We start from the raw sequence: 13,808 nt of genomic DNA on the forward strand, positions 1-13,808 counted from the left end.
ATAACCATCCACACAGGATGTATGATATTGCTCCAATAGAGGGTCTGAACCTGTATACATCGCGCGTACCTTGCTTCATGTTCAATCTCTGATTCACGAATGTAACCCCGTTATTTTTTGGACACATTATCAGGAACAAATCATCAACAGTTGGCACGTCAAGTAGGGGTCTTCTGCTTTTCAGGATCGACTATGTCTCGAGTGCACATTAGCACCGGATTCTCTGACGACGGCTTCTACGACCACTTTGAGTTAACAATAATCACTCTCGAATCGCCCCTAGCCAGATCGGAGATCACATTCAGAACTATGATCTTCTACTGGGACCATCAAGATGAGTTGATCTGCACCGGTATTATCGAGTCCAGACCATTGCATGCATACCGTGAGGTAGGACATCTCGAGTGGGATTCCAAGGAGCCCAATGTTCTTCAGTTCATAAACATCGACAATTTTGAGGGTGGTGACGATGACTCTGTCGGCAGCTAGAGCAGCCGAATAGATCGATCGTGTTCATGGCCAGGGGAGTTGATATCCCACCTGACCCAATGGCGGTAGATCCAAACACCATGGTAAACAATGGCACGGAAATTTCGAGGATCTAGCAGCAGTAGCCGCCTCTCATGGTACCAGTGTTGCTAGCGATATGCTACCAAAGACATCTGTAGCTGGAGCCTTACGTGTCCTTGACACAACTTTCCATCGACGAACCGCAGGAGGTCAGGTACCTCCTGGTCTTCAATGACAACTTTTTGTGGGCACACCTCCACTGCCAGTGGCTCAAACATCAAGGGATGAGCTCCCTCAGAATAGAAACCGGGGAGCAGTATCATCTCAACCACAGCCAAGTCTGGGTAGCGATGTTTTCAGCACTCTGGATGCTAATGTCCAAGGAGCCTATCTGATTCTAAGATCTCTTCCGGAGTTGGATCCAACGAATCCTTTGACCCCTATGATTAACCAGGTTAGGACCTTATTCAATGCGACCTAGATCCAAGCTTCTCTAGCGAACAATCCTATCAACTCTAGCTGCCCTAGTCGGCAAGACGTCGACTTGAGGAGCCACAAACGCGAGTATCCCCAAGTCGAGGGATCCCAAGCAGGAAGCTCAGGTGACTGAGCCTGAGCACCACTTTGCTTTCCAAACTATAACTGCACTTCAAATGTGTAGGAACCAGGGAGACCTAAGGAATCACATTCCCCACAATCGGCATGATCTACATACTGGGAATATATGTTAGTAGGTCTCATGGATACAGTAGATGAAGAAGCCACCGAAGGCAGGACAAAATTTGATTGAATCGGAGAAGTCCTATGGAAAATTTTCTACACCAGATAGTCAGGTGATGCCACAAGTGTACACACCTGAGTATTTTCCAGAAGGATGGAAAACTGAGCTAAAATAAGATTGTACTCACTGGAAGATCCAGTGATCAGAATCAGTGTACACTAGAGCATTTAACAGAAGCTCTGTAATTGTTAAAGATTGAACATCAATACACCGGAAGGTCCGGTGATGAAAATACAGTGCACACCGGAGTGTTTTCCAGAACTCAGAGAAGATGAAGCTATATACACCAGATGGTCTGGTGACTAATGCTGTGTGCATCGGAGGCTCAAACCGGAGCATTTAACAGAGTGTTTAAAAAATCATGAGAAGATGAAGCTGTACACACTGGAAGGTCTGGTGATCAGAAGATCAATACACTGGACAGTTGAATAGTGAAGAAGTTAGCTCAGTCAGGCTCAAGTATACACACCAGATAGTCTAGTGATGGAGATAAAGTATACATCGAACATCCCGGTGTTCAGAAGTGGTTCTAAGTGGGTTCTAATGGCTAGTTTTTGAGATTGTATACACCTAATGGTATGATACTTGTACTACTATTGTCATCGGATCATCCGGTGTTCACAGTAAAGTTGAGTCATTGGAGCAACAGCTAGTTGGTGAGTTTGAGGCTATAAATATCTACCCACTCGGCCATTTGAAGGTGCTAGAGTCCAGAGAAACTCATATACACTTGAGAATACATCCAAGCCATCAAAGTGCTTAAAGTGTTCATCCAAGACAATTATACACACTATTAGAGAGTGATTAGTGCTTATAGGTCTAGAGGTAAGTGTTGTTAGGTGCTGCAACCTAGAGAGTGGAGTCTTTGTGATTTGCCGGTAACTTGTTGACCCTCTAACTTGGTGTGGAGTGACGGCAAGAAGATTGTGCAGGGACACGAATGCCCTTGTCTTTGTGACTAAAACACTGAAGTGAAGACAATGCACAAGTAACCAGACGAGAGGTTAGTGGTGAGACCTCACCTTGGTGGTTTGGTGGCTCATCGTGCTTGAGACCTTATCTTGGTGACTTGGTAGCTCAAGAGCTGTGACCGGAAGAGACTTGGCGAGCGGAAGCATATCCTTTGTGGAGCTCGAACGTGGACTAGGGGTGGCTTATGTGCCACCAATACCATGTGATAAAAATCCCTTGTGCCGAGTTTGTCTCTCTACCTTATTTACGTTTCTACATTTGCATACTTGCATTTTACCTTGCTAGAGTAGATTGGAATCCTCTTGAGCAGTAAAGTAGACACACTAGATAAACCTAGAGCACATTTAGATAGAATTTGAGATATGTTTATCTTGTAAAGTTTTTAGAGCCATTAGTTTCTAAGTGTCCTAATTCACCCTCTATTAGGACGTCACCGATCCTCATAACAATGTCGAACACTTTAGTTGAGTAGAAACCATTTATAAATGCGTGAATTCCAAGCGTCAGAAGTATCAAGCCATCATTGAGATTAAGGACTTCAAGCTTGTATGTCTTGCTGACACCTCCAAGTTTAATGATGCCACTAAGGGTGAGACAAACGACGGTGCTAGCAAAAAAAAGACTGATGATGGTGTAAAAGCGATGCCCATCGACCTGTCTCAACCTGCCATGATGGTTAAGGTTGGGGCTAACCTTGACCCAAAATAGGAATTTGAGCTCATCACTTTCCTCTGGGCAAACCAAGACTTGTTCGCGTGGCAACCATCTGATATGACTGGAGTCCCTAGGGAGGTGATCGAGCATTGACTAGCTGTTAAGCCTGACTCTAAACTTGTGGTGTAGAAGCAGTGAAGATTTACGGAGGATAGCAAGCAAGCTATCCAAGAGGAGGTCGACAAACTCCTTAAGGCGAGCTTTATTCGAGAAGTACGTCACCCTACATGGCTCGCAAATCCCATCCTCTTCAAGAAAACTAATGGTAGATGGAAAATGTGCATCAACATCATCGAGCTTAACAAAGCCTATCCAAAAGATCCTTCTCTTCTTCCATGCATCGACCAAATCGCCAACTCCATGGTGCGTTGTACACTGCTGTATTTTCTAGATGCCTATGGGGGTATCACCAAATTAGCATGAGAATAGAGGATGAGGAGAAAACTACTTTTACTACTCTTTTTGGTGTATTTTTCTATGTAAAGATGCCCTTCGGTTTAAAGAATGCCACTGCTACTTATCAACGGTGTATTCAAAACTTCCTACATCTCCATATTGAGCGCAATGTGGAAGCTTATGTCGATGATATTGTAGTCAAGTCGAGAACCGGGGATGCTTTGATTGAAGATCTCGAGGAGATGTTTGACACCTCAGGAAGTATCATATGATGCTTAATCCAGAGAAGTGCACATTCGGCGTTCTGTCCGGCAAGCTTCTCCGCTTCTTGGTATCGAGTCGAGGTATTGAGGCCAATTCACGCAAAATCGAGGCTCTTGATCAGATGCGGTCACCATGAACACTGAATGAGGTTAAAAAGTTAACATGATGCATTGCAGCTCTTAGTCTATTTATTTCTAGGATGGGCGAGTGAGGGATGTCTTTCTTCAAGTTGCTGAAGAAGCATGACCGGTTTGAGTGGACAGAGGAAGCGGAGCGCGCTTTCCAGGACTTAAAAAGATGTTTATCGTCTCCGTTAATTCTTACACCGCCTAACAAAAAAGAGGAGCTCTTTTTTACATTGCAACTACCCCCCAAGTTGTAAGCACGATCCTGGTGGTCAAACGGGAATACCCTGAGAAAAAGGTCAATGTCCATAAACCTGTTTTCTACGTGAGCTAAGTCCTACATGACTCTAAGCTACAGTACCTGCAAGTGCAGAAGTTGTTATATGCAATCTTTATATCTTCCCAGAAGCTATGACACTATTTCCAAGCACATAGGATCACCATCGTGATGACGTACCATTGAAGGATGTCATTCGCAATAGGGAGGCCAATGGAGGAATCGCGCAATGGGCAGTCGAGCTCAATGACTTAGACATCGGATGTGTACCACGCATAAGCATGAGGTCGGGAGTACTAGCAGAATTCATCGCCGAATGGACAAGCGTTGAAGAAACAAGGCCAAGTGTAGTCGAGGACCATTGGACACTTTCCTTTATTGGATCGCTTGCGCTTCAATGCTCGGGGTTGGCATTGTGCTCAAATCTCCAACGGGCGATGAACTCAGGTACGTTGTTCAATTAGATTTTAAAGCTTCCAACGATGTTGCAGAATACGAAGGACTGATAAATGGGCTTCGCATAACTGCATCACTTGGAATTATGTGACTTCTCATGAAAGGGGACTCACAGCTAGTCGTAAACCTAGTTAAAAAAGAGTACGAGTGCTCAGAACGGCTAACTTGAACGAGGTGTGAAAGCTCAAGGAAAAGTTCGAAGGGCTAGAAGTAACGCACATCAGGAGGAGTGACAACTCTGGTGTGGATGAACTTGCTAGACTTGCTTCTTCCCGAGCTCTGGTACCCATAGCAGTCTTTGCTAAGAAACTCGTCAAACCATCTATCCCGACAGTTCGGAGAACGGATATTGCCCAACTCGACCAGCAGTCTGGTCCTGTCAGTGAGGCAGAACCCGTAGACACGGATGCTGCACTACTCAAACACGAACTAAATTTGATGACTCCGTACCAAGCCTATCTTGAAGGTCAAGACATCCTTGATGATGATACGTCTGTAGAGAAAATTGCTCATAAGTCCAAACTCTATGTTTTGGTGAATGACAAGCTCCACTGAAAGGGGAGTAACAAAATCTTGATGAAGTGTGTCATGCAAGAAGAGGGAAATTAAATATTGCTCGATACCATGGTTACATGTGTTGTAATCATGTGTCTTGCCACACCTTGGTTAGAAAAGCTTTCCACTAAGAATTATATTGGTCGACTGCCCTCTAGGATGCTTTCGAGCTGGTCAAAAAGTGCGAGAGCTGCTAATTTTTTGGAAGGCAGACCACTCGACTAGCTCAAGCTCTGCAAATAATTCCTCTTTCTTGGCCTTTTTCCGTACATAGTAGTCAAAGTTACTCGACCATGATCAGTACAACTATCTACTCCAAATGGCTAGATACTTGAGCACTCATGGAATATCGACCAACTCCAAAAGTTTCATTCGTAAAAAAGGTAAATTATAGGTAAGTCAATTACATTCGATTCAACCAACTAATTGATTATATACATTTTTTTTCATCTAACCTACGTGGCTAGTGCAAAGTTGATAGAAAGTATTCGCCTAGATCTTGCAAACAATGCAGGTTCTAATTCCCCGTGTCGAGGAACCTTCTATACCCATCCCTCAGACAGTAGTTGATTGCGCTGGGGATTGGACGCCAGCCAGTGTAAGGTCCAAGGAGAGTGGCCGAGGTGAAGACCCTACCGGAGTTGTTGACCGACGCTGACGATGCGGAGTGGTCCTTTGCAGGATGCGAAGGTGATCTAGCAGTTATCAACGGAGAAAATGACCACACTCTCTCTACCACCGGAGGTTCAGGGGCTTCATCACCGAAGACCTCATAGGCAACCTGGATGATGATTTCATCAAGATCACTACCATCTTCATCTCCCTCGTGCACAACTCATGTGATCGGCTCTTGTGTCGATCGTTCCATGGTGTCGACATCAAGAAGACACAGGAGGTGGCGGGTGATGGGTCGGCGACCTCCAACGGACATTCTGTTCTTTCTTCTCTTAGGCCTCTCAATCGATTCCTCCTCATCGGAAGAAACAATGATGATTCTCGGAGGAACTATAGCGAGGGGCCTTAGGGTGAGAGATCCTATCTCTTGACGTTTTGCATCGGGCTTGGGAGACGATGGTGGAGTGGAGACCATGCCTTCAAGCTCTACGAGTTCTACTAGGCATATTGGGAGAAGGAAGGAAGATGGGGTGAAAAACAAATGACCTCAAGTCCCCTCTATTTATAGTGGTGGGAACGGGTCGCACTGTACACACAGAGCTATCAAGATCTGAGATCGTTGGGCGTGATAATGACGCTGCCTTAATCATGCAGCGCATCTGGCGAAAGTCGAGGCATCGCTGTGGTATTATGACCTGCCTAATCTCTGTAAAGAGGAGTGCATAGCTGTGATGATGCGTCAAATCAAGGGTTGCAGTGAAAACGAGCACGAGAGCAAGTGGGTTTTTAATGCTCACCTACCCGCCTGTTCTACTTTACTCAATGGTCGTGGAATAGTCACATCCATGAGCTCGAGGGCCAGCGCTCTCGAGCGTGTGGTCAAGAGTAATGTGTTGATACTTACGCTCTTTTTTCTATCTTGATTATCATATCGACCAGAAAGTCGGGGGCTACATTGCATGTTTTTTTTATGCTTATGCTCTACTCTCCACTCATTTCATTCATTGAGTAGAGAGCCAGGGGCTACATCATATAATTTTTATTCGATGCTTTTGCTTCACTCTTTATCTCTGGTTATCACACCATTCAGAGAGCTAGAAGCCACGTTGTGTGAATACATATGCTCCATTCCATACTCGAATTCAGTCATTGAGTGAAGAGACTGGGGCCACGTCAGGTATATTTTGATGCATATACTCTACTCTCTGCCATGATTATCACATCAAATAGAGAGTTTGGGGATGCATCACATACTTTCAACTCTTCACTCGATTCCATCATCGAGTAGATAGTCAAGAGCTATAGCAACACATATCTTCAATGGTACAGGTATGTCGTTTTTTCTACTCTTAGATCGAGTAATCTTCTCCTCAACCATAGAGTTAGGGGTTACATTATAATACCATACTTTTCGTAAATTTTGTATATGTTTTTTTGCAAAAGTTTATTTGGCTTTGCATCGACTGCTTTGGATAAGAGCCAGTAAAGACATATGTTGGGTTGATGACAGACTACACCTAATAAGGCATAACAGTACAAGAGATTGTCAGACATCGCACTCCTAATAGTTAAAAAAAAGTTCTAAAGTTCTAGTCAATCCCATGTGTGTCCTCTGTCGAGCCCATGTCCGAACATTGGTTAAACACGCAAGTCAGTGAAAGTTTGCAAAATGCCATCATGTGCTCTATTTCTAGTTTTACACTAGTCTTTTCCTTATTATTACGGTCTTTTCGATTATTCACTCGAGGGCCGCACATCTAATGGCTTGTTTAATCGAGTTTACATATATCAATGATATTCGATCAATAAGTCTTAAAGGTGGTCTACACACCTATGGATCAAGATTGCATCTACTCATGCTAACTCTATTTCATCGATAAGGAAATAATGACAATAGCATGTCAGATGGACAAAATGTCAGCAACGTTTCATTACAATCATTAGACAAAGTCATACCAAAAAGTCTACTACTCAACTAAGGAGAAAGTTTCGATAATATCCATTTACATGAACGCCATTTGAAATTCCCCTCAAGGAATTTTATGGTCTTGGAAACATCGTCATGAAAGGAAACTTCAAGCACGTCATAATCTTCTCGGTCAAAAGCTGAGTTTACTCAGTGGAAGCTAAGAATTCAACTAGGGTTGGTAACTCTGTGTACTGATGGTACATCTTAGAAGGTCATGCCCGGTAGAATTGATCTTTCTTCCGCACAAGGAACAACCTCCATTCTAGTGGCTCCCAAATCTCATCACCTAATGCGTGGAGGGAAACCGACATCAATGCAATGTGCTCAGCTCGATAATTAATTTGCTCACCACCCTTCTAGAAAAACATGTGAGATTCGACTAGGAGAAGTCGAGAACCATTTACATCAGGTTGCCAGATCTCAAACTCGGGCATTGATTGTTCCAATGTCTCACAGCTCCCGATGGATCCCCTAAAGCCACTCCATCCAGAAAATCTAAAATACGCCACCAAAACTTACCACTAGAGATCTGAAACCACCGTGGTGGTCCGTTGATAAGATAAACGTGCACTCCCTTCGTCATCTGAAGATGAAAGCACGACATCCTCGGGACAATGATGATGAATAATTTTCCATCCTTGCACACTGCGAACCCCTCCAGGTTCACCCAGAGCGCATCATAGGAAAGCGATGGGAGATTATAGAACCTTCCGATCACTATGTTAATTACTCTACCTTTGATCTGATGCCCTTGCTTGATGATGATCAAGAGCCCGTTCAAGGCCCCACTCATCTCCCAGTTGTCGAAAACTTCACTTCTCAGGCTACGGACCTCCACCAAGCCATCCTCATGCACGAACGGTCCTTTCATGATCCAAGGAGCAAATTCCGCCATCCTACACATTTCACGCCATGAGGTGTAGACACAACGAAAGAAGGCAAAATCTTCTGGATGCTGCAGTTTTTTTGGAGATAATGTCGAGCACCCCCAAAGGCAAAGTTACCTAATTAGGAGTTTCCGCCATAAGATCCAAAGTGAAAGATGAAGTCTTTGAGTGGAAGGCAAGCAATGGTGGATGAATTCGAAGAGTGAGAATGTAGAGGAGACAATGAGGCTAAGACAATGATGGTGAAGTTCTCCCATCAGATAATTAAATAGGCCTTGCCTCAAGATGAGACTTGGAAATTGTTTCCGCTTCAGATAAATATTATGATGCTTCGATCGATGTAAAAAGTGACATGATGATGATGTGTGAATCTCTACATGCCCATCTTGATTCTGCAAGCATTAAATGCTCATATACCTATTGTTTCAAATTTTGAAAGGTTTTTTAACTCTACTCAGAGACGAATGTCGATAAGTTGATACTATTGGGCCTTATCGAGTCTCGAGTGCGGATAACAATAGGGCATTCGACCCAAAAGTGTTTACACTCAATACTCAAAGGAGAGCATCTCCTTATTCGATTTTTTCGGCTGTAAGTTTGATCTACCTTACTCGACCAGGCTTGGAGTTGGCGGTACTCGAGTAGGCACTTGTAGAAATCCTCTCTGCTCAGTAGAATTAGGGGGCTACTGTCGAATATCTAACTATAGAGTATATACGCATAAGAGTATACCATATAGGGATGGGGTATGCCGTGTGTATACTTGATAACTCTGGATATTACGAAACTGAATCTATGGTACGTGATACTCCTAGAATCTAGAAGACGCATACTAGGAAGACCTCGGTTGCTTACCCAACTCGACAAGACTAGTATCCATAATAAATTTATCTACTTGGACGATAAGGACTCCCTATCGATTGTGGATGGATAGGAGACAGTATATCCCCCCTATATAAGGCGAGGACCCAGATCCCCCGAGGGGAGGCTCTCTTTTCCCGGCTACTCGAGACAAGTATCAAAACCTTGACATAGAAGGAACTCGGTGACTTTAGCCCTAGGTTAGACTAGATCCGATCTACTCATTGTAATAGGTCAGCCACATTGCCTATACTCAAGTAAATATATATACATAACCATTAATACAAGATATAGGGTATTACTCCAATCAGGGGCCCGAACCTGTATACATCGTATGTGCCTCGCTTCATGTTCGATCTCTGATTCACGAAGATAACCCCATTATTTTCCGGACATATTGTCATAAACAAATTCTCGACATAAGTGTTGGTGTTATCGATGCAATTAACGGTGTTACCAACAAGTTTTAAACTACGAAGTTGTCTTTTTAGACAACATGATTGCTTTGACTCTCCTTAGAAGTCATGCACATTTAATTCGATATTCTCTGATGACACAAAAAAGAAGGTGGCATTTGGGCTTCTGTGGTTAGATGCAATTGCCGACTAGGTAGGCCTAGGTCTGTACAAGTAGAACTTAATTTAGGTGGAGAAGGTTTTTGATCGAAAAAGGTTTTATTCAGTCAGAGAAAACTCCCGACTAGGAAGAACATCTTTTGCCATGAATCATTCCCGACTAGGTGAGTTCTGATACAATCAGATCCTCAACTATGTATAATCTAATTGCCTTATTTTGAGTAGAATTGGAGAGCTAGCTAATGAGAATTTGATAATTAATAATTAAAGATTTACTAAAAATACGATATATCCTGAGAATGGAGTACCGTTATACACATATCTGCTACCTTGTATAATACATTTAACAATCATCATAAGGTAAATAAAGTATGTGTGGATATTCCAGATAGTTCATCTTATTCTATACGAAAACTATTCCCAGATTATGAAAGAATCCTCTAGATAACATAGTTCAAGAAAATTATACTTGAGACTCTGAGTATGATACGTCGCTCTAACCTTACTATATAAAAAGGGATACGCCAAGAAGGAAGACAAAAAGGAAGCCGGGATAAGCTAGAAGGAGAGCTAAACAGAAGCAATACGAGCTCGAATAGAAACTGAAATAACCTATTGTAACCTAAAATATATTCAAGCCCGATTAGATTTATCCAACAAAATTTTTGTTATTTAAAACATGAAAGAACTATCGAGATTTATAGCAAAAGCCGTTGAGTTATTATTCTCAAACATATATAAAATCTTGTATCTAAATAAGTATTTATATAATCTTACTTTACTCGTCGATAAGTCCTCGACGCTTTTAACCTCTCTGCAATTAGCGGGCCGGGTCCATCACGTGCTTCAGAGCGCGTACAACCGGTCAACGGAACAGACGCCATGCTCCACATGCAATTCTGTTGTGTTGGGTGGTACGAAAGCTACTGGACTTGTTCTCAGGCGTTTTTATCCATTTGTCATCACCCAAGAAGAAAAATCAATCAATCATGGCCCACCGGTGCCTCTGGTTTCAGGAAAAGATTCTGGAGGCTAGAAACAACCGCGTACGTTCGTATCCCACAGCACACGAACAATACCGTTGAAGTCGAGTACTCAACTACTAGTGGTCCCGTCGTCGATGTCCCTGCACACGTCGGTCGGACAGCCAGGCAAGCCCCCGTACACGTCACCATCCCCACTCGTTTCCGAGGGTCCGGTCCCAACGCGTCACGCCGAACCGTACAAATGCTGCCGAGGCGCGCGCCATGCACGCACGCAGTCTACCCTCGAGCTCCCCCAGTTTTCCAGGCACGCAGCGGCGCTCGAGCTACCTACCTGCGGCGCGGCGTACGACGCCTGGCGCAGCCATTGACCGGTGCACTGCTTGTGGTTAGCTCGTGACATGCTGGTCAACTCCTCCTCGTCGTCGCCCCCGCCAGGGGAGCAGCATGCAAGGTCGCCGTCGCGGCAGAGGAGGTACAAGGGCGTGCGGCGGCGCAAGTGGGGCAGGTGGGTGTCGGAGATCCGGCTGCCCAACAGCCGCGAGCGGATATGGCTTGGATCCTACGACACGCCGGAGAAGGCGGCACGCGCATTCGACGCTGCGTTCGTCTGCCTCCGCGGCCCGGGCGCAGCGGACGGGCTCAACTTCCCGGACTCGCCGCCCGCCGTCGGCCGGACCAGCGATGCGCAGGAGGTGTACGCAGCTGCGGTGTCGCACGCCAACCGCGCTGCCACGGCTCCGCGGGAGGAGGCAACCGATCCCACGCCAGTGCATGACGACGTGCCAATGGAAAGTCTGGCTGTGGCGACGATGCCGACCCGGCTGGAGGTGGAGACGTTCGACTGGTCCCAGCTGATGGCCAACCCGCCGCCGCTCTTCTCGCCAACCGTGGTGGCGAGCCACGCCCACCTGCCGGTATCGCCAACGGGCGTCGACATGGAGGAGGACGAGAGCGGTGCATACCCTGGCCTTTGGAGTTTTGATTCTGATGGCTCGTGCTCTCGTCACTAGTGGCTGATCAGTAGACAACGAAACCGAAAAGAACTCAATTGGTCGTATCGTAACATCCACCGGTCGCGACAACGAGTCACCTACCTAGTAGGCTAGCACTACCACCTAGCTAGTGACATTTTCTGGACCTTCGCACGACACCCTTCAGGCAGGTGCACATGTCAGTCTCCTCTAAAGATGTTGACGCCAGTCAAGTGGCCAGCCATCGCATGTCACTGCTTAAAAAATTATTTTTCAAGATATTTAGAATAATTTTCTACAAGCGATTTATTTGAAAAATCGTTTGAATAATTGACGAGGGCTTTCTGCAGTTACGGATCACCTGTGGAAATATATTTTCACAGGCGGTTTCTTATGTGAACCGTCTATGATAATAATCTATTATCACAGGCGGTTTACATAAGTAACCGCCTGTAAAAATAGTCATTTTCACAGGCGGTTCCTTATGTGAACCGCCTCCAGAAATATTCGTCTATTAAAAAATTCATAACTTTTGTATATGAAGTTGGATGAGGAAAAAATCTATATAAAAATTGTGGCTCTCGATGAGATCTACAACTTTGTAGTTGAAAGTTTTTTTATTTGAAGTCATTTAGATATCTAAATAATCGTTTTAATTTTCAAATAATTATTTGGGCATTTAAATGACTTCAAATGAAAAACTTTTCAACTAAAAGGTTGTAGATCTCATCAAGGTCTACAATTTTTATATAAACTTTATCCTCATCCGACATCATATAAAAAAGTTATGAATTTTTGAAAATAAGCTGTTACACATTTATAAAAATGACTATATTTTTACAGTCAGTCCGCTTAAGGAACCGCACGTGGAAATGGGTGACAGCTTATTTTCAAAAATTCATAATTTTTTCATACGAAGTCGGATGAGGATAAAATTTATATGAAAATTATAGCCCTCAACGAGATCTACAACTTTATAGTTAAAAAGTTTTTCATTTGAGGTCATTTAGATGCCCAAATAATTATTTAAAGTTTCGGATTGCAGATATCAAAAGAATTACATATGCTCAATGTTCAGTTGTCGTTCTCTGGTGTGATGGTGGGGAGGGATCGCGCGATCCGACAGGTTTCGAGTTCAAGTGCCAAAAACCGCGTAGTGCGCGTATTTCACGCGAAAAAACGCGTGACTTATGACTCGCGACCGCGTGGGGTTCCTGGTCGGTCCAATTTTTTTTTTTTTGCTTTTTTTGGTTCAAAAAATATCGATTGAGTAACCGATTATTACAGGCAGTCCGCTTAAAAAACCGCATGTGGAAATTGATTTCCACAGGCGGTCCGCTTAAGGAACCACCTGTGGAAATCTATTATCACAGGTGGTCCGAGGAACCGCCTTTGATAATAGATTTTCACAGGCGGTCACTTTTTGCGCCTGTAAAAATCATTTATTTCTACAGGCCTTCGATCACAGGCGGATGCACTAAACGCCTGTAAAAACGAGTTATCACCCGCCTCTAAAAATAATTTTTATAGTAGTGTGCATGCCGCATACTTGTAGGTTCGTTTTATCATGCATGCACGAATGAATTTCAAACATGTCCATTTTATTGCTAGTTTCTTTTTCGAAACATGGAGAGCATCCATTGTTATTTATGAGGATTAGTTGTTCATGTATCACTAACTAGATTTTGAGGATTTCAGTTGAATTTTGGTCGGATCATCTATTATATTATTATTTAAGTGTTAAAAAGAGTCAATATTTTCACTCTTAAGGTCATAAACTACCACGTTAATTGAAAAAAAAATATCTAGACCACTCATTGTTATGAATATCTAACAATCGAGATTAAACCAAAAAATCCATATCAAATACGATTATTAAATGGCTAAATTCAGA

General features: G+C 43.7%; 1 protein-coding gene across 1 annotated transcript; it reads left to right on the forward strand.

Annotated features, from left to right (window-relative positions):
* Positions 1-11,223: 11,223 nt before the first annotated feature.
* LOC133925798 (ethylene-responsive transcription factor ERF018-like) lies at positions 11,224-12,205 on the forward strand. The gene has a single exon (XM_062371548.1). It carries the CDS (start codon positions 11,342-11,344, stop codon positions 11,951-11,953), a length of 612 nt encoding a protein of 203 aa, XP_062227532.1. The 5' UTR covers positions 11,224-11,341; the 3' UTR covers positions 11,954-12,205.
* Positions 12,206-13,808: the final 1,603 nt, after the last annotated feature.

This window comes from Phragmites australis, chromosome 8 (assembly GCF_958298935.1).
Source record: "Phragmites australis chromosome 8, lpPhrAust1.1, whole genome shotgun sequence".
Lineage (NCBI taxonomy): Eukaryota > Viridiplantae > Streptophyta > Magnoliopsida > Poales > Poaceae > Phragmites > Phragmites australis.

Bases quoted from the DNA above. Each gene is read 5' to 3' on its own strand.
- LOC133925798 (XM_062371548.1), top strand. From the start codon at position 11,342: ATGCTGGTCAACTCCTCCTCGTCGTCGCCCCCGCCAGGGGAGCAGCAT.